This window comes from Diceros bicornis, chromosome 6 (genome assembly GCF_020826845.1).
Source record: "Diceros bicornis minor isolate mBicDic1 chromosome 6, mDicBic1.mat.cur, whole genome shotgun sequence".
NCBI lineage: Eukaryota > Metazoa > Chordata > Mammalia > Perissodactyla > Rhinocerotidae > Diceros > Diceros bicornis.
Genome location: NC_080745.1, coordinates 94,951,544 through 94,972,394, shown reverse-complemented (window position 1 = coordinate 94,972,394; position 20,851 = coordinate 94,951,544). Strand labels below are relative to the sequence as shown.

Genomic DNA, 20,851 nt, shown 5'->3' with positions numbered 1-20,851 from the left:
CTGGGCTTGTCCCCCACACCCCACTCCCCACGTGCTCAGCCCCTTCCCCCTCTGACGAATGTCCTCGGCGGGTTGGAGTCTGGGGTCTGGATCTGCGGTCTGGGGTCCGGCTCTGGGTCTGGGGTCCAAGGTCTGGGTCTGGGGTTTAGGTCTGAGGTCTGGGTCTGGGGTCTGGGTCTGGGGAGATTGGGCCCCACTGGTCAAGTGACACCACATTTTCTGGCTCTGCAGGGCTTGCATTTCAGAGGACAGCCTTCTCTTGGCTCTGCACCCAACTCTAGTGCCTGTACCCCCTCTCCTCTTTCCTGCACTCCACCCTATCTGTGCATGTCAGGGGTGCAAGGAGGGGAAGGAACAAACTGACTTAACTCTTATTTATGGGACCTCAGGACATTTGCAAAGGCTTCCATGCCAAATAAAATTTCCAGCCTCGGTCTGCATGGTGTCTAACTTTCACACTTATGGACTTTTTCCTTTGGCTGAAGCAAAGCAATGCTGCTCCCTTATCAAAGGGCACCAGCCGTAGCAAGGAAAGCTTCTGGAAAGGTCTGATGCAGGAAGGGGAGCGGGCAGGGGCGTAGGCTGTCTGGATGATGGGACTCGGACCCAGCAAATCGGCACCAGGAAACCAGGGTCCCTGGGTCTGCGGCCACTCTGAGACTGGTTCCCTGCTGAGTGGGCTCACCGTGGCTGGTTCAACAGAGTAGAGTTCCTTCCACTGGGGTCTGCTGACCCTGGGGCCCCACACATGCTCGGAGGCCCTAAGTTCCATTCCAAACACTTCAAACGCTGCGTCTTCATTGTAGCGACAACCTGACCAACCTGAACCTGCAGAGCCGGGATGGTCTGGGCTGCACCTCCAGCGTGCGCCCCCCGTCCACGCCCGACACGCATGCCCACTTACGTCTGCAGCCCAACCAGAAAGGGCAGAGAGGACAAAATGGTGCCTCCCACCTGTCGAAGCGCGGACCTCAGCCACACAGTGTTTCCCCACAGGAATAGCACACAGTTGTGTGGGGCTCATGCTCCAGGGTCCCTCCAGGCTCCGGGGAGCCTGCTCCAGGCCGCATCGGGACACTGGGCAGCGTTGCGGTTTTGACAAATTAACTGAATGAGTGCTGCTAAGTTAAAGTGCATGGGTTTTCTGGTTTGTTTGTATTGAAATTGTAAATTTGCTTTGGTTTTATATTTGGGTAAATATAAGGGATTTACACCTTCTTTTATGTTTGTCAGTATTTAAGTACTAGGATTGTAGAAATGAATTTAGGCGAGCACTAGGGCCCAGGGGAGCTCGCCCCTCCTCACCTGTCCTCAGGTCCAGAAAGGCTGCCCCAGAGTGTCACTCCAGGACACCTCGGGCGAGGAGGCACCGGCCGCTGATGGACGACGGGTGTGCGGAGGGTGAGACTGGCGAGCAGCCAGCAGCCTTGGGATTGGTGACCACTCGCCTGGGACCCACGGTGTTCTTGAGGACAGAACACTGCAGCCTGTCCCCAGACACGTGTCTGTCCATCTGGCAGCATGTTTTAGGAGAACCGAACACACAGATAGCCTTTTAGGGTCTCCTAAAAAAGCTAATGGCTGAAGGACACCAAGTGTGCTGCCCTAGGGCCAGGCCTGGGGGCTCCTGAGCTCTGGGGGGGTCGGCCGGGGGGGCATCAGGCCAGGTCAGGGCGAGAGGTCACATCATCTGGGCCTCACTCAGCTTCACATGCTCAGAAATTCGAGCCTATTGTCCACCTGCTCAGGGCCTGCGTCTGCCCGGCTCACAGGTGCTGGTTCCAACACGCGCCCACTTGTAGGGTGATTCTCCTGGCTTAGTTCCTGCAGCGGCCCTGGAGCCCACAGCAAGGTGAAGAAGCCGAGGCTTGGCGAGACCGAAGTGTTTGCCCCAAAACTGCCCGCCCTGGGCTCTGGGCTGTGACTTCCTCGCGGGGGAACTCTACCTGGGCCTAGGAGGCTGGTCCTTTGAGAATGTGGGTCCTGTTCTGTGAGGTCTCCTGGAAGAGTCTTGCTTCTCCCCACAGACTTTTCTGCCTGAAGAGCGAGGCGGTGACCCCGGAGCCCTCTCCCCCGTGGGGCTGAGGACACGCTGAGCCCCCCTGGCCTTCCAAACCCCTGAGACAGAAGCTCGCCAGCAGATCTCTTGTTTGCAGAATATTTCTCGTGGACGACACTTCTGACCAGCTGCTTCCTTCACTAAATCCTGCTGCTGGAGTGAGCTGGGAGAAACCCGTCCTCCTGTGAGTCTCCTTTACTGTCCCACACCACCACACTCACAGCACTTCTGACGCCAGACGTGCGGGGCTTCCTCACACCAGCTGGGGTCCCCACAGTCTGACGCTGTTCTGACCCTCTACCCGGAGGTCAGGGCTCAGTTTCACAAGACGCTCCCTCTTCAGACACCCATCCAAGTCCAGGTCGTCACCTGTGCTTCTGACAGACAGGCTGTCCCCCAGACGTGCCACGACTCCCCTTAGTTTCAGTTAACTTGCTAGAGCAGCTCACAGAGCTCAGGAAGACAGTTTACTTGTTGTTTACCAGTTTATGATAAAAGGACGTGATAAAGGACACAGATGGCCATCCAGATGGAAGAGATGTATAGGGCATGGCATGTGGGAAGGGGCGCGGAGCTTCTCTGGGCTCTCTGAGAGCGCCACTCTCCCCGCACCTCCACCTGACCACCAGTCTGGAAGCTCCCAAAACCCCTACTACTGGGACTTTATGGAGGCATCCTCATGTAAGCATGACGGATCATTAACGGAGGATGGGGCTGGAGCTGAGAATTCCAAGCTTCTAATCCTGGCCTGGTCCTTCTGGTGACCAGCCTCTGTCCAGGAGCATCCAGGAGCCCACCCAGAGTCACATCAATGGAATAAAAGCTCCTAGTGCTCTTCTCACTTAGGAAATTACAAGAGTTTTAGAAGCTCTGTGCCAGGAACCGGGAGCAGAGACCAATACATACATGCTATGATCTCACAAGGAAGGTAAGAGGAAAGCTGCCATTCTAGAAGGTTCCCCTTGCCTTACGGTTTTGTACACAATGGGGACCCCTCCTAATGTGCTTTTCCTGACCTTCTGCCTCTTTCTCACCCTCAGACCAGAGCAGGAAGGGAAAAAACATCAACCCACCCTCACCACCACCAAATACCTTGGGTGGGCAAGGCCTTAGGTCCCGGTAGGTGAGGGTGAAGGAAGTGAGCCCCATCCCTACCAGGGGATGGCCAGGTGGGAGGATCCCCCTCAGTTGCCTTCCTGCAAGGTTCCAAAAGAGCTGCCATCTTGAATCCAGTGTTGGTGGTTTTGGGGTGTAACTGAACTCAATGGATTCATCTCTTGGTGAGTGTGGAGCCAAAAAGCACAACCAAGGCAGAAGTGGGTGAAGAAAAGGTTTATTGTTTGCACAAGCAATGGAGAACACTGGGGATAGCTCCCAATGCAGTGTTCCCCCAAGCTGAGTGCAGTCAGAGACTTTATACACCAGAGTGCAGAGGATATGTTACAACTGTGTAACAACTGGGCCCAGTCGGGCACATGTGCAGGCCATTACATAATGAGTTCAATGTAACATGCCATTACACAATGAGTTCAAGGTACCATTACATAACGAGTTCAATGAACGTGTCACTATGTAACCGGTCCATGGTGACTTTTGGACACTTGGAGTTGGAGCCATCATGTAAGTTTCACTGTAAGATGGCAACCCCTGCAAAAATGGGGACATCAACTTCTGAAAAAACAGCACATTTAGTTTTCTCCTTTTCTGGAAAACATTTGACAGACCACGTCAGTTACTGCTCAGATTCTCAGCAACCCTTTCCTTGCCTGGTTCCCGGTCACAGTGGGTGCCAGCTTCCACCCAGAGGGCTGAAGTATCCACCGGCTATGAAACCCACTTGTTCACAACCTCCATGGCGCTGTGGAGCTGGAGGGGAGGTGTGGGATGGAACTGCGTCAGACAGGCAGAGTGCTTGTATCCGCCTTTGGTCCTGGCACCAAAACAAAGGGTGCGTCCCCATTTTGAGTACACGGGGGTGTGCAGGTGGACTGGGGGCTATGGGGGTCCCTAGAGATGGATAAAGCGAGGGGCTCTGGTCGTGCACCCGTTGAGGCAGCTTCACACCTCCAGCTCTGTGCTCACAGGCAGATGTTGTGTTCAACTGGTTGAAGAACTAAAAAAAGTGCAAATTCTTAGGACACAGCTGCACAGAACTACCACTGGAAATTCAAAATCAGTGACAAAGTGGGTGTGGGAAAATGAGGCCTGAGATTTTCGGGCTGAAACCCTGTGGCCTTCCCAGCCCACCCCCACTCAAGCTATCTCATGGGCTCTTGTCCCTCCAGCCACACAGAAGTCACCATTTCATCACACTGTGGGACCTTCACACACCTGCCCACCCCACTCTCCCTCCAGATAACGCCAACTTGTTCTTTAAAATCAAGTTCACGTGACTCTCATGAGATTGAGAGTGAAGGGCAGGTAAACGAAATCCAAAGACTGGAAGGAAAATAGTCACCATCTATAAAGAGTGGGTAAAGGACCTGTATCCAGAATATGTAGGAACTCAGTAACTCCATAACAAAAACACAAACAGCCCAAGTTTAATAAATGGGCAAAAGACTTGAACAGACACCTCACAAAATCAAATACATGAAGGTCCAACAAGCATGTGAAAAATGCTCGACATCATTAGTCATTAAGGAAATGCTTACTGATCAAAGGCCACTGCCCACCCACTAGAACGGTTCAAATAAAAAGATAACATTAAATGTTGCCAAATATCCGGGGCAACTGGAATTCTCCTGCGTTGTTGGTGGAAATGTAAAATGGTGCAGCCTTTTGAGAAGTGGTTTGCAGTTTTTATGAAGAAAGAAATGCCCACCCTGTACAGCAGTGTCCCGCTACTCAGCATTTGCCCAAAAGAAATGAAAACAAATATCCGACAGACACCCGCACATGGAGTTCACGGCAACTTTGTTCATCATAGCCCAGACAGAAACACCCCGACGTCCCTCAACAGGGGAACAGGTAAACAAACCTCGTGTGTTCACGTATGGAATGCTACCAGCCACGTAAAGGAGCGGGCCGCTGGCACGCAGCAGCGTGGACGAGCCTCGAGAACACTGTGCTGAATGGCAAAAAAGGCAGAGACAAAAGAGAACATGTGGTTAAGAGTTCATTTGTAGGAAGTTCTAAACCAGGAAGACTGGTGACGGAAATCAGAGCAGAGCTTGTCTGGCGGAGGGTGGGATCGGCTGGGAAGGGACACGAGGGACCTCCAAGGGGTGACAGAATGACCCGCATCCTGATAGAGGTGAGGTTATGAGGTGTGCGCATTTGTCAAAACTCATCCAAATGTGACACTTAAGACCTGTGCCTTTCCCTGCAGGTAAATTATACACAATAAAAAATGGTACAGGAGAGAAGAGAGAAAGGAGAAGTGTGATCTTAACATCAGACAAGGCTGTGCTCAAGGCAAAAAGCACTGAAGGAGACAGAGATGGGCACTGATAACGACAATGGTGTCAACCACAGGAAAGATCAAATGGCCGTAAACACCTTTGTGCCAAATAGAATCAGATTTACAGAAATCGAGAAAGCGTATAGGCATGCAAGGAGACAGGATCACATTAGCGGATAAATAAAACAAGGTGAGGATGTAGAGACCTAAACAGGATAATCAATAGCACGTTCTACTGGATTTGTATCAAATACTTTTCAAGTGCCTGTGGGACACTTACAAGAATTGATTGCATATCTAGGCCCGAAGGAACCTCAGTAAATCCCAGAGAAGAATTGCAATTCTGGCTGTGCAAGCTATGGGGAACCACAGGCAAACCCAGAGAACATAGGAGGGAGCTGCTTTTACAAAGAAGGGGGAGAGGGCGGGGCTGTTCTAAAGGAAAGCTCATTGGGGGAGAGTGACAGTTCAGGGTGGCAATGGGCTTCTCATTGGTTGAGCTGTGATGTTTCTAATTGGCTGAGCTGCAGTGTTTCTGACTGGCTGAGCTGTGACATGTCTGATTGACTGGCCTGTTGCCGGGTGGGAACAGAAATCTTCCCTCAGTAGTAAAGTAGTTGTACTTTCTGTCGGAGATGCCAGTGTCCTCTCTTCCTGTTTGGTGACATTGACAATGTGATGGGGTGAGAGCTCCCCCTGCAGGCCTCCTGACCCAGTTTAGTTAAGGTTTCTTTAATTTCTGCAGTACATATCCACACAAATACACACAAGTACACACACACAAGTACAAACACACTATATATACATATATACACACACACACTTGCTGAAAACGAAACAAGAAAATGTCCAGTTTCACATGTTCTAGCAAACCTTAAGGAACACATAATTACAATGCTATGAAACCAGTGCAAGAGCATAGAAAAACAAGGACAAGCTTCTGAATCCTTTGTTTGAAAAGAAATTGTAGAACGACCTTAAGGAAAATACTAGCAGGAACAGATCCTCCTCCCAGCCCTCGGAAGGAACCAGCCCCGCAGAGAGGTTGATCTCAGACTTCTGTTTCTGGACTGTGAGGTGGTGAATTCCTGCGGTGTCAGCCCCCGGCTGGGGTGCTCTGTTACAGAAGCTCTAGCTGACCGATACTGCAGGCCTCGGGGGTCTCGCTGGAAAACCCAGACACAGAACACGGTCTCTATGTGCAAAGATGGTGACTCAAAATGCCGCTTTGAGGGACAGGCAGGGTGCGCTATGGACTTCCTGCTGCAGACGGGTGCAGGGGCCGGCTGGAAGCCACCTGGGGCGGTGTGAGAAAAGTCAGGGTAAAAGCGCCTGTGCTGAGCACCCTCGGGCTGAGGCTCTCCTGTGAGTCCAGTGTGTCCCTACGAGTGCAGATGCCTGGCCACTTGGGGGTGTCCGACTGGGTTGTCTCCGCCTTTTCTCGAGGCTTCTCCGGGTGCAGAGCAAGGACAAGGTGGAACATTTGGAGGGAGGAGGAGTAGAACTTCAGGGGGAAAGGCACGGCACCCCGATGCTTCCACACTTGATTCTCGGGCCAAAAAAGCAAAAGAGCAGTCTGTGCCTGACCTGAATTGTCTTCACCAAATGAAGTACCAGCTAGTGAACTCAGCTCTGTGTTCCACTCCTAGTATTAAGCCTGCTGTACAACTAGAGAAATAAGCTTTAATATTTAATGCTCTAGGATTCGGAAAATCTCCTACTACATAATGTTTGGGAGATACTTCCTCGGCGGGAATAAATATTTTATAACTGCTGTGCGCATGGTGCTGAGTGTCTTTGTGAATAAACAGACATATTTGGGAATCATCTGTGAGAACTAACAGCTGGTTCATTTAACAGGGACTTGAGCCTCTACCTTCAAGATGGTGCATGGCTCTAGATCCTGAGGAAAACATGGAGTTTAGATTCCAGAATTACATCTGGGCAGAACTTATTTTATCATGTGTATGTATGTGTGTATATATGTATATCTCACATATATATCATGTATATATACATATGTGTATGTATACATATTTCATCATCCTTTGGATTTTAAATTTTATCTAAGAAAACTTAGACACAATGCTTGTCAGAAATCCGCCCCCACTGTGGTCTGCATTTGCATCCTAATCTTCACTGACAGGCAAAGTTGAAGCCCTGGTGAGGACATCAGTTAGGAGTGTCCCAGAAAACACAAAGCAGCCATAGATTTAACAAGAAAGAAGTTTATTTCTTTCTCACATAAGGCCATCCAGGACTGAGCAACTGCCACACAGGCAGGAGACCCAGGCTCGCAGCATGGAGGGTTCCTCCTCGTGGCACAAAATGGCTGCTAGAGCTCCAGTGTTTGTAGCCACATTTCCACCAGCAGACAAAAGGAAGGACCAAAGAAAGGGTGCTCTCCCTTTGAGAAAACTCCCCTAAAACTGCCTTAAAGTGATCAGAACTAGATCACTTGGCCACACTGGCTACAAGGGACACAGGAAGTGGGGTAGCCTTGTGCCTGCCAAAAATTGGGGGTCTAATCCTGAGGAAGAAGGAGAGAAGAGAGAGTAAGAAAAGATGAGCAGTACAAGGAGCAGCACAGATTTCCCCAAAGCCTGGGAGGCAAGGTAAAGGAGGGAGTTGCTTCTGCCACGGCTTAGCTAACGACTTTAAAATCTCCAAGACATTTTCGTCTTCTTAGTCTGTCCTACTGGCTCACACAGTGATGTCCCCCTATTCCTCCAAGGCCTGGAGTCAGCTCATAGCCATCCTGCCCTTGGGACCCCAGGTCCAGTGCTCCTCAGCCGCATCACTGGGTCACAGCCTGGCCCTGCTGCACGGGCTACCCAGCCCCTCACCCTCACCACGTCCCAGCCTGCCCCAGCACACCGACACCCCACTTTCTCCCCACCCACCAGCTCTTCTCCCCTAGTGACCTCCACGTCCAGCATGCCGGGCACTCTCTGCCTGATACCTGCACCAAGCTAGCCCTGTTCTTTCACCCTTGCCACATGCCAAGCCTCCCACCCCAAAGGACCCCGACGGGACCTTCTCCTGTCCTGACTCAAGCAGCTGAGCTCTGCAGGAGCCTCACGGGGCCAGGGTGCCACTCGGGGGTCATGGCCCCCAACCTCGACGAGAGCTCGGCTCTGCCCCAGCACCCACAGGAGCCTCTCGTCACTCACTCCCTCTCCCTCTCCATGCTCAACCCCAACAGTCCTCACCCTCAGCAGACGACCAGGCCTCCAATGTCCTCAAAAGCAGGAGCACTTGGCAGAGAGTCCCTCAGCTTCCCAGGGCAAAACAACTGCCGGCCTACAGCTTCTCCTCCTCCTGCCCGCCTGGCCTGGGGGAGCCCCAGCTCCCTCTCATGTCGGAGCTCACGTCCTGGAGCTCCTGGGGCTTTGTGTTCGGTTTGGCTTGGTTTGTCATTGAGGTACGATGGACATAAAACGAGATGCTCCGGCTTTAAATGTTGGCTTCAATGAGTTGTGAAAAATGTACACAGTTGTGTGCCTGATGCTCCAGTCAAGATGTGGACCTTTCCGTCACCCCCTTCCCTGTTAACCTCCCACTCTGATTTCTACTGCCTTAGGTCCCCTGTGCCTGTTCTAGAATTTCATGTGTGCAAGTTAATAAACAGAAACCTCATTTAAAATGGAGTCAGGAGGCCAGAAGGGGGAGCTCCCAGCAGCACCATCCCATGTCAATACAGACCCCAACAAGAAGAGAGGACCATGCACCCAGAGCAGGAAGCCATACTGACTACCCCAGCAGGAGGAAGGAAGATTCTCTCCTTGCCTGGCAACAGCTCAGCCAATAAGAGACTGTCACAACTCACAACTCAGCCAATGAAAAGCCACTACACTTTGAACTCCCAGTTTCCTCCAATGGACTCTTTGTTTGTAACAGCCCCTCCCTACTCCCCCTTCTCTTCTATAAAGGAAGCCTTCTCTCTTTTGTTCTCTGGACTTGCCTGTGGTTTGCCATAGATTGCATGTCCTGAATTGCAATTCTTTGATGTTCCCAAATAAATCATTTTGCTGGTAAAACAACTGGCTGTTCATTTGTTTTAGGTTAACATTATTTGGAGGTCCCACTGAGATCCAGAGAAGACCCCTGACGACTCCGAGGAGGGTGAGCAGACAGGTAACAGGTGCTGGTACCCACAGAGCCCCTTGTGCTCACTGCTTTCTCAAGGATCCCGGAGTTTGAGGGTAAGTCTCTCCTGCATCTCGAGCTCCACTCTTTTTGCATTGTGAAGCTCTCTAAGCTTTATTTGGGATCTGATTTTTTGTTTTTTTTAAGACTTCGTCCCTTCTTTAAAGGCTTTGTCCTTTCTGTGGGTCCTTGTTTGGCACTTTGGCTTGACTTGTTGAAATAAGGTGCTAGCCTTTGGTCCAATTCCAGAAATGGAATCCCACAGAGGGCTCTTCTATGCCTGGTCTTTTGCTCACTGTTGTTCAGATTCATCCATCTTGTTGTAGTATGACTGGTTCATTCTTTTTTATTGCCGAGTAGTGGGTCATTGTGTGACTATACCACAGTCGCTTATTGCTGGATATTTGGGTTGTTTCCACTGTGGGGCTATGATGAATAAAACTACTATGAACATTCTCATACAAGTCTTTTTGTGGATACATGCGTTCGTTTCACTTGGGTAAACACCTAGGAGTAGAATTTCTGAATCATAGGGTATGTGCATGTCTAACTTTATTAAAAACTTCCAGTTTTTCAGTGATTGTATCATTTTACCTTACCACCAGCAGTGTATAAGAATCCCAGTTGCTCATATCCCACCATATTTATCATTATTGGTCTTTTTAATTTTAGCCATTCTAATGGGTCTAAAGTGGTATCTCATTTTGATTTAAATTTTTATTTCCCTGATTACCAATGATGTTTTTATGTGCTTACTGGATATTCATACATCTTGTACTATCAAGTGTCTATTCAAGTCTTTTCCCATTTTTTTACTTGTGTTTGTCTTTTTATTATTGATTTATAGGCTTTCTTTATATAATCTAGATACAAGTCCTTTGTCAGATATATCTATTGTGAATATTTTCTCCCAACCTATAGGTTGCCATTGCATTTTCTTAACAGTGTCTTTCGAAGAGCAGAGGTTTTACTTTTGATGAGGACAGATTTATCTTTCTTCTTTTATGGTTTCACTTTTTATGTCCTATCTGAGAAACTTTTGTCTGCTCTAAGATGGCAAAACATTTTATGTTTTACTCTAGAAGCTATACACATTTAAATTTTACTTTTGAAGTCTACGATCCATCTCAGACTAACGTTTGTGCATGGTGTGATGCAAGGATCCAGGTTCATTTCTTTTCTCCTTCACTATCCAGTTGTTCTAGCATCTTTTGTTGAAAAGACTTTCCTTCTCCCCATTGAATTGGCACATCTATCAAAATCAATGGATTGTATATGTGTGCATCTGGTTCTGAACTCTTTCTTCTGTTCCTTTGGTCTACCTGTCCATCTTTCACCAATATCACACTGTCTAAAATACTGCAGCTTTACAGTAAGTCTTGAAATCAAGTAGTGTGAGTCCTCCAACTTTGTTCCTCTTCCTCAAGTTATCTTTTCCATTCTAGGTCCTTTGTGTTTCCATATAAATTTTAGAATCAGCAGTCAATTTCCAGAAAATCGCCTGCTGGGATTTCGAGTGAGATTACATTGAGTCTAAAGATCAACATGGGGAGAAGGGACTTCTTACAAACATCAGTCTTCCAGTTCATGGGTGTGGCATATCTCTCCATTTATTTAGGTCTTCAGTTTATCTCAGCAATGTTTTGTAGTTTTCAGTGTAGCAGTATTAGACATCGTTTGTTAAGTTTATTCCAAAGTAGTTTGTCTTTTATGCTTTTTTAAGTGGTATTTTTCCTTCCTTCTCTGTTTATTGCTAGCACAGTATCTACAGATACAATTAATATTCATGTATTGATGTTGTATCCTGCTCCTTGCTAACTTCCCTAATTAGTACTTGTAGTATTTTTGTAGATGCCACAGGCTTTTTTTACATACACAATCATATTGTTTATGAATAAAAACCCATCAGTTTAAAAGTGCTTGTCATGCACCTTTAAAAAGACCCCTCCCCTTTGGTGTCTTTAAAAAGACACCAAAGCCCCTACATTATCACCACCCAGTCTCTTTCCTCCTCATTAAGAGCTAAACTTCTTGAAAGAGTTGTGTATCTCTCTCTCTCCACCCTGTCACCCTCACTTTTCCACTCCCTCCAACTGGCTCTGCACTCCCAGTTCAGAGAAATGGCTATTCCTGGGTCACCGACGGCCTGCATGTTGGTAAACCCAACAGCTATTTCTCAGTGCTCATTTACTGATGTTTTGGCTACATTTGACCTCGCTGATCCCTCCCCCCTTCAGAACACCGTTCCCTTGGCTTCTGGACCCAGCCCTGTGTGGCTTCCCTTCCATCTCTCTGGCCCTCCTTCTGTCTCCACTGAAGCTGTTCCTGCTGCTCGTGGCCTGGAGGTCTCCAGGGCTGGTCTCCAGCCCCCTGCTCCTCTCCCTTGGTGTGCTCTCCCTCAGCAATCTCAGCCACACCCCATCACTTCTAAGCAGCTGTTCGAAGGCCTGCACCTCCAGCCCAGAGCTCTCCTCTCAGCCCAGATCCCTCCTACAAATGTCAACTCTAAGCACCTCAGGATCCCACAAGTCCCAGACAGAATGCCCGGACTTTCTCCTGAGCCCTCCGCCAGCTAGTCCTTTCCCAGAGTTCCCCCCAAGGGTGTGTGCTCTCCCTCCATCCCAGTGTGTAGTCTCCAGGGCCATGGCCTCTTGGCCCTCCCTGGCCCCACACCTGCTCCATCACTCAGACCTGCTCTTCCCTTCCTGCCCTTGTGTGTGCGCCAGCCCACTGCCTCTCTGCTTGCTCACACTGGCTAGTCCTCATCAGTCTCACCCTCTCCAAGCCAGTTTCCACCTCGCACCCACAGAAAATGCTCAGACCCACACACAGCATTTAAGGCACGCCTGGGGCTTCCTGTGGATGTGGGAAGAGGAGAACCCCGGCCCGGCAGTAGCTGTCTCCTAGCTCACAGCACTGTGCATCCCCAGCTGGCCCCTCCCTCCTCAAGGCCTTGGAAGATGCTACTCTCTTGGCATCCTCAGCCCTCCTTTGTCAGGCACCTCCTGTCTTCTTTCAGATCTGAGCTCAACTGTCCTCTGTTTGGAGGACTCTCCCTACTGCGCCCCCCCCCCCCCAGGATCAGGTCCCTGTACAAGCTGTCAGGCTCCCTGGCCTCCGCTGGTGGCACTCCCCCAGGCGCACATTTACTCCGTTTCTGCGATGTCCTGTACCCAGGGGGGCAGCCTATCCACCCCGCTGCCTGCCCAGGCCCCGCTCAGCCCTGGCCCACGGCAGGGGGCAAATAACTATTTGTAGAGTGAATGAATGAATGAGCCAAGGAATGCAGGACGATGCTCCAGGAGAACGTGACGGGGATCGCCCAGGGCCAGGACTGGAACCCAGGGCAGCGCCAGTTTGCAGCATCGTCAGGGGGTGGGGGCGGGGGCCATCACCCAACACGGGCGACCGGGCAGCAATGTGGGGGCTTTGGCCGGTGTGCGGGACCAGAGCAAGGGCGGACAGGCCTGCAAGAGCACGACTCCCACGCGGGCGCGCCCTCCCCTCCCGCCTCACCCTCTCCCATCCGCTGCCCCCACCCCGCGCCCCCTCCCGCCCCGCGTCCTCGCTCCCGCGGGGATGGCTGAACCAGTGCGGGGCTGTGGACGCGGCGGCGGTTCGCCCCGGACAAGTGTGGCCCCGCCGCCGACCCGTAGGACCGGGCCGCGTCCCTCTCGGTCGCTAAGCAACCGCCGGCTTCTCCGCGCCGGAGGAAAGCAACCGGCCGCGGGCGGCGGGGCCATGGACCTGGTGGTTACGGAGGAGCTGGCCCGCGCCGAGAGCCAGCAGGGTGGGCGGGGGCCCCGACCCCTGACCTGGGGAGACCCCGGACCCGCCCTAACCCCTGGGACAAGACCGACCCCCGGGACCCCGCCTGATCCCGCGGCGGCCACAACCCCCGTCCAGGCCCTGGGGTTAGGGCCATGACCCTTGCGCCTCGGGAGACCCGGGAACCGCCCCACCCCTGACCCAGGGAGGCCCTAGGACCCACCAAGACACCTGCTACCCTCCCCCCCCTTGGTCGCAGCCCTGCCAGACTCAGTGACCTGTGGAAGCCCGCACTGCGCGGATTGTCCGCCCGGGCAAATGTGAACTAAGGCGCCTTTTTACAGAGAAGGGTTTTGTCGTTCTAAGCCGTTCCTCAGGATTATTCACTCCCACTGCTTCTGAAGCTCCAACTGGCCGCTGCTGCAGGAGGGGAGCGGGCTGTGCAGGGGGCATCTTGCCCCTGGCTGTCCTCTCCCTGGAGACGACCGGGCCCCTGCAGCCGCAGAATCCCGCCCCCAGGCCTCTCTTGGACCCGCCTGACCTCCTCACTCTTGCTCGGTGATGCGATGGGCTCCTTTTCCTGACCAACTCCTCAACTGCCGTCCTGATAGATGCTGCCTCCCTGAAGAGGGCCTATGAGTTGATTAAGTCAGCCAACCTGGCGAAATCGGAGTTTGACCCGACAGAAAGCTTCAGCCCCGACCTGTTCGTTCTGTGTGCGGAACAGGCCCTGAAGGTAATTAAGCCCAGGGCTCCTGGGACGTCGTGTCGGGAGATCTCTGTTTCTGAGTTTATAATGGGAGCAGAAGGTGGGACTGGGGAGAGCGGCAGCGCCTGGTGGGGTGGTCCACGCGAGGAAACCACTGGGTCTGTCCTCAGAGCAGGACAGTCGTGTGTTTATGGGAAGGGAGGCAGCGCCATCCCAGGCATCTTTCCAGCCCTTTTATGGCGGAGGTGTTCTCTTGCAGATGGGGCAACCAGAGGTGAGCGAGGACTGCATCCAGATGTACTTCAAGGTGAAGGGGCCAGTCACGCAGTTTCTGGGTCGAGCGCACCTGTGCAGGGCCCAGCTGTGTGCCCCCAAGTCCACCGAAAACCTGGTGAGAGAGGGTCCTGGGTCCCCAGGCCCACCGGGCACTGCCAGCAGGAGCGCACCCTGCGTGCCAGTTCCTCCGATTTTCTTTATTAGTCATTTGAATCGTGGAGCTTCGCATGCAGTCTCAACACTCCCAGTGAGGTGGAGGGCACATGCTCGCTAGTTCCCCGTCTAAAATGAACACGTAATGGTTTGTCCTACTGTGTTTTTTTCCCTGAGGTTGCCTTGATTCTCCTCAAAATTCCACATCTGGTATCGCAACAGTAAAAATTTCACCCCACTTCCAAAATTGTGTCAGGCTAGACAAATCTTAAAGCTTTTTATTGAGTCAAGTGACAGATTGACTTTCAGTGACGGGAAACTTGCAGTGTTTCCTGTTTATGCTTTTCCCTAAGCAGTGGAGTCTGACTTGCATCCTGTTTGACGTTTGACCTTTGTATCCCAGTGCCGCGGTCATGCCGTCATGCCGCAGCAGCCCTCCAGCCCTTGAGCCAGGCAGAGGGGAACTTCCAGGGAGAGAGGCCAGGCGCCCGAGAGCACACGCAGCCGTGGCTTCTGCTCCGTGCTCCAGCTCCTGATGCTCCGTACGGGGGGCCAGACCAGTCCTCAGAGAGGCTTCAGGTTCACGGAAGTGATAATGAGCAGTGATCGAGGTCTCACTGGCAAATTTGATTTAATTGTGTGTTCTTTGTGTTGTTTTAGGAGGAATTTGAAAATTGTGTGACTCAGTATATGAAGGTGATCAACTTTGCCAAAGGAGAACCGAGGTGGGTACAATGGAATCAGCCGTTTCTAACTGATTGTGTAAAAGGTTCAGAAACAGAATTTACCAAGTGGTTCTATCTGTTCAGACTGTAGGGGTTTTTTGTCCTTGTTTTGTGTTTTTGATGCATTTAGGGTCATAGACTCACATCTCTGACGTGAGAACTGGCTGCGTGCGCGTGCAGTTCCCTTAGCTGCATCCTCTACCCCCTTCAGCGGTATCTGTGATCTGTGGATGACTTTTGTCAGCTTTCTCTATGGGCTTCTCCTTTTACCCGTCCCCAGGGCCCCCTCACTTTCTGTGGGGGGTTCAGCATCTCGGGTCCCTCCCCGCGCTGCCCTCACTTGCTTATACTGCCCCTGGGGGACCACCTGGGCCAAGGCCTCATGCCTGTAGAGGTGATTTAGCTGAAACTCCAGCACAGATTGCTACTTAATTAATGTTTTCTTCATCAAAAATCAATATTACTGAAACTGTTAAGCTTGCATACAAACTGGCATTAGTACAACCTATTTAAATAGGACACGACATTTAAAGGAGATGTAAGTATACATCCTAGGTTCACTGATGGCCATCTCTGGCCAGCCAGAGATGGTGCTGTTGTAGGTGCTGGGGATACAGGGCCCAGCCCTGCAGACCCTCTCTCAGTGGGGACGTGTGGCCGGGAGACCCGACCTTGAACCAGAGGTTCTAAGGACAGTGGGTGTTTCAAGGGGACTGTGCCCTGGAGCTGTGAAGCTGGGGTGGTGAGCACCCTTGGGGAGGGGCCTGGCCAGTGCTGCACTCTAGGGGGTCTTGGGGGCACCTCCAGACTCGATGGGGGTCCTAGATGGGGGATCAGGAGCCTTGGGGGCTGTCAGGACCACCTTTAGAAATAGACCTGGGAGAGAGGGGCTGGGAGAAGGGCCCTGGGTGGTCCTGGAGAGAGAGGATGGCAGGGCCAGGGCTGCAGCAGTGGGGAAGAGAGAGGAACCCAACGTGAGGGCATGGGGGAGTGAGTCTGCACAGCCTCCGACCACAATAGGAATCACGAGAAGAGTTTGTGGGGACGTGAGCTCCTTTCTGGATGTGGCATTCAGCAAACACAACAGGCTGACCGGAGTCCCTCCAGGCAGAGGTGACTGACCATCTGGACAGAATGCCGAGGGTCAGAGCTTGCGCTGTTCATGACGTCTTGCGCTTCCCCTCCTTTCGTAGAAAAGCTGGGGAAAAAATGAGTCCTGACCCAGGTCATTCCATGGCTCTGAGTAAACGCCATGAAGGAGCAAGTGGACTTGTCTTATTGCCTACATCTGAAGTCTTCCTCCTTCCCGAGTAATAGTGGTCATGAGCAGCATTTGTCCGTCTAATGACCCGTTAGAACGCCACCAGGTCCCTGGGCTCCAGAAGGCAGGGCTGGCCCCTCTGGAGAGGCCTGGAGTCAGGCACATTGGCCCCTGTGGGTCCCTTACTCAGATAACTCCGGTGGCCCCTGCAGCCCTCAGGAAAAAGCCCAGCTTCTGAGGCTGCCCCTGCTCCCTTCCCCACCCCCCCTCCTCCTGCACTTTGCACTTCGTGCACAGGCACAGGGACTTTGTTCCCTGAATGTCCTGCTCTCCCTCGTCCACCTGCCTGACCCTCTTTCCCTGAACTGCTCCCCTGACTGATTCCCAGTCACCTTTCAGGTCTCCAGGGATGTCACCTCCTCCAGGAAGCCTTCCTTGATTTTGCTCTGCACTTGCCCATTCTTGTCTATCCCTTGGAAACCCAAGGAGGCCTTGCTCACTAGTGTATTTTCACAGGGAACAGATCACTTTGTTTTTGTTTTTCTTTTTAAAGATTTTATTTATTTATTTTTTCCCCCCAAAGCCCCAGTAGATAGTTGTATGTCATAGCTGCACATCCTTCTAATTGCTGTATGTGGGACACGGCCTCAGCATGGCCGGAGAAGCAGTGTCTCGGTGCGCGCCTGGGATCCAAACCCGGGCCGCCAGCAGCAGAGCAACCGCACTTAACCACTAAGCCACGGGGCCGGCCCGACTCGATCACTTTGTGAAGTGAGTGAATGAGTGAAAGGATCTCTGGTTGGACCCAGCACCGTCTGAGCAGGGTGCCATGGCTGCCTCCAGGGCAGGCTGTGCAGGGCGCTCATGCAGTGTGGGCCAGAGCGTGTCAGACGCAGCTGCTGCCATCTGCTGGAGGCAGAGGACTCGAGGTTCCCTCCCAGAGGGGGCTCTGGGCAGGCTGCCCTCTGACCGCATCTCCGTGGGACTTCCTCTTGCGCCACAGGTACTACTTCCTGCTGTACAACGCCTCAGTCCTCTACTGGCAGACGGTGAGGCCGCTTCTCAAGCCTGGATATCGTCACCATCTGATCTCCAGCCTCTCCCAGATTGTGAATGTGCTGAATCAAACTGAGGAAGAGGACAAGGCCTGGCGGGCAGAGCTGATGCTGTGAGTCTGAGCGCCCACCCTGCCTTCTCCCAGAGGGGTGATTATTTTACACGGCGGGGTGTATGTCGTTGCCTCCTACTCTGCCGTTAGAACTATGTTGTCTGTGTGTCTTGTCTGGAGATGTTTCTAAACTCTGTGGGTGACATCACAGTGTCCTGATTATAGCGGTGTTACAACAGGGCAAATGTTTTGACTGAAAACGCAGGAAGTGTGAGCCTGTGTCATAGTCCCAGCTCGTGGTTTAAAGCTTAGCTCAGTAGATTGTTAGTGTAACAGACATTCTAGCAACATAAAGCTCAGCCAGAATGGGCGTCCGTGTCTAGGCGCCCCTGTTAGGGGCGGGTGCTGAGTGCATGGCCCCAGGGGCGGCCCTGCGGAGCCACAGCAAGGGATGTCAGCAAATGGTCCTTATGCTGGGGGAGTGAAAGGCAATCTGTCAGACTTTTCCTGTATTTGGGAAGCCATAGGCAAGGAGGACCCAGAGAATCTGCCCTGAATTCAGAATCCAGAATCTGCAGGCTTTCCTTACCTGCTTTATGGCCATTTGGGGAGCCTTTAACGGAAAATAAATATAAATACAATTTTTCTTTAAAAGGTCATTTTTAAATACCTTAGGTAATTAAAGTGCAAGCAGTTCCCTTTCCCTCCTGCCAGCAATAGCATAGCTTTCCCAGTGCCTGCTGGCCTGTCCTCGGTGAGCCGCAGACTGCGGGAGTGAGGTTAGGAACTGGCCCATTTGTGTATCTTTCTGAAGTTTGTAAACATAAAAATAATACAAGTATAATAACCTGGTTATTACACATTTGCGGCAGAAAATGATTTCGTCAAGGTTTAATACCCACTACTGTTATATTATCCAGGGAGCTTCTGGAGTGTTATCTGCAGGCTGGAAAAAAGGAGGAGGCCGCTAAGTTTTGCACCACTGCAGCACCGTTCATAAAAGCTAACGTGCCACAGAAATATCGACAAATATTTTCTGTTATGGTAAATTGGCATATCAAAAAATGTTGATAGAAGTAATTTTCTTAAATGTCATTGTTCAGAAAACTGTGTATACAAAGAGCAAACAAGTCCATCCGTTGAGAGATATAAAAACATACATATGTGCATATATGGACAAAACAAAAGAAAATCTCTTTTCTTCTTTGTGACCACTTGGATATTTCTTTTGTAAGAGCATTTAATTAAAAAAAAAGTTAGCAGAAAATTTGTAAAGAAAAAGTAGTTACCATGACAACATGTATGAAGAGCATTCATCATCTATTAATTTTTGTGTCTAGGAAATCAACTAAGTTATATATGTAAAACTAAATATAAAACATAATTAATGAGAAGATACTTGTTAATTGTAAATATTAATTTTAAGTGAGGAATATTTCAAAATAATAGCTACAAAATATCTAGATCTCTACCTAATTATTTGTTTAAATCAAAATTAATATTCTGTTCCATTTTCTAACAGGTGCGACATGAATTAATGGATGAGCTTCAATTAAAAGAAGAAAAGAAAACTTCCCTTAGCCTCTCTGTCACTTTCCACATTAATATGCTAAAAGCGTAAGTGGTTTTCAGAGGGAGAGCAGGAGTTGAGTTTTACAGGTGCTGACGTGGAGTCTCTGTGCCCTCAGTGAGGGGATGTGGTGTGCCAGTGGGTTGGTGAGTGTGGAGTTGCAGGGAGAGGCCCTGCAGGGTGGATGGGACTCTGCCTTGCCTCGCTTTACTAAGACACAGCCAGTGAGGTTGCCAAGGGTGGCTGTGGCTTATAAGTCAGTGAAGAAAGTAGTTTTAGGAGGAGAGTCACCAGCTTTATCAGATGCTTCTGATGGGGGTTGCCGATGTGCCTACAGACTGGACCATGAAATTGAGCAAAACAAGAGTAGTTTGTGGGTGAAACCCTGATGGGAGCGGGTTAGAGTGAATGAGGGAAAGGAAGTGTACCCAGGCAGAGACCTGCTACAGTGGCAAAAGGGAATTAGTATGGTGGAGATCCTGAAGTGTGTGAGAGGAGCAGGGAGTGAGGAGCTCCCATTGTGTGTGAGAGGAGGGGGGCTGGAAGAGATCCCAGTGTGTGTGAGAGGAGGGGGAAGTGAGGAGAGGCCAGTGTGTGTGAGAGGAGGGGGACTGAGGAGATCCCAGTGTGTGTGAGAGGAGGGGGAAGTGAGGAGATCCCAGTGTGTGTGAGAGGAGGGGGAAGTGAGGAGATGCCAGTATGTGTGAGAGGAGGGGGACTGAGGCGATCCCAGTGTGTGTGAGAGGAGAGAGACTGAGGAGATCCCAGTGTGTGTGAGAGGAGGGGGACTGAGGAGATCCCAGTGTGTATGAGAGGAGGGGTAAGTGAGGAGATCCCAGTGTGTGTGAGAGGAGGGGGAAGTGAGGAGATCCCAGTGTGTGTGAGAGAAGGGGGAGTGAGGAGATCTCTGTGTGGTTGAGAGGAGTGGGGAGTGAGGAGATCCCAGTGTGTGTGAGAAGAGAAGGGACTGAGGAGATCCCAGTGTGTGTGAGAGGAGGGGGAAGTGAGGAGATCCCAGTGTGTGTGAGAGAAGGGGGACTGAGGAGATCCCAGTGTGTGTGAGAGGAGGGGGACTGAGGAGATCCCAGTGTGTGTGAGAGGAGGGGTAAGTGAGGAGATTCCAGTGTGTGTGAGAGGAGGGGGAAGTGAGGAGATCCCAGTGTGTGTGAGAGAAGGGGGAGTGAGGAGATCTCTGTGTGGTTGAGAGGAGTGGGGAGTGAGGAGATCCCAGTGTGTGTGAGAGGAGAAGGGACTGAGGAGATCCCAGTGTGTGTGAGAGGAGGGGGAAGTGAGGAGATCCCAGTGTGTGTGAGAGAAGGGGGACTGAGGAGATCCCAGTGTGTGTGAGAGGAGGGGGACTGAGGAGATCCCAGTGTGTGTGAGAGGAGGGGGACTGAGGAGATCCCAGTGTGTGTGAGAGGAGGAGGGAGTGAGGAGATCTCATTGTGGTTGAGAGGAGGGGGGAGTGAGGAGATCCCAGTGTGTGTGAGAGGAGAAGGGAGTGAGGAGATCCCATTGTGGTTGAGAGGAGGGGGGAGTGAGGAGAACCCAGTGTGTGTGAGAGGAGGGGGACTGAGGAGATCCCAGTGTGTGTGAGAGGAGGGGGACTGAGGAGATCCCAGTGTGTGTGAGAGGAGGAGGGAGTGAGGAGATCCCATTGTGGTTGAGAG

At 51.4% G+C, this 20,851-nt stretch overlaps 1 protein-coding gene across 1 annotated transcript in view; it reads left to right on the top strand.

The window, feature by feature from the left end:
• The first annotated feature begins 13,331 nt into the window (after positions 1-13,331).
• The window catches only part of CFAP46 (cilia and flagella associated protein 46), a 126,112-nt gene continuing 118,592 nt past the window's right edge, over positions 13,332-20,851 (top strand). The window contains exons 1-7 of the mRNA XM_058544333.1: positions 13,332-13,401; positions 13,991-14,115; positions 14,348-14,479; positions 15,178-15,242; positions 17,507-17,671; positions 18,532-18,655; positions 19,134-19,228. Coding sequence (XP_058400316.1) covers positions 13,353-13,401; positions 13,991-14,115; positions 14,348-14,479; positions 15,178-15,242; positions 17,507-17,671; positions 18,532-18,655; positions 19,134-19,228 — 755 coding nt within the window. The 5' untranslated portion in view covers positions 13,332-13,352. The remainder of the gene's footprint in view (positions 13,402-13,990; positions 14,116-14,347; positions 14,480-15,177; positions 15,243-17,506; positions 17,672-18,531; positions 18,656-19,133; positions 19,229-20,851) is intronic.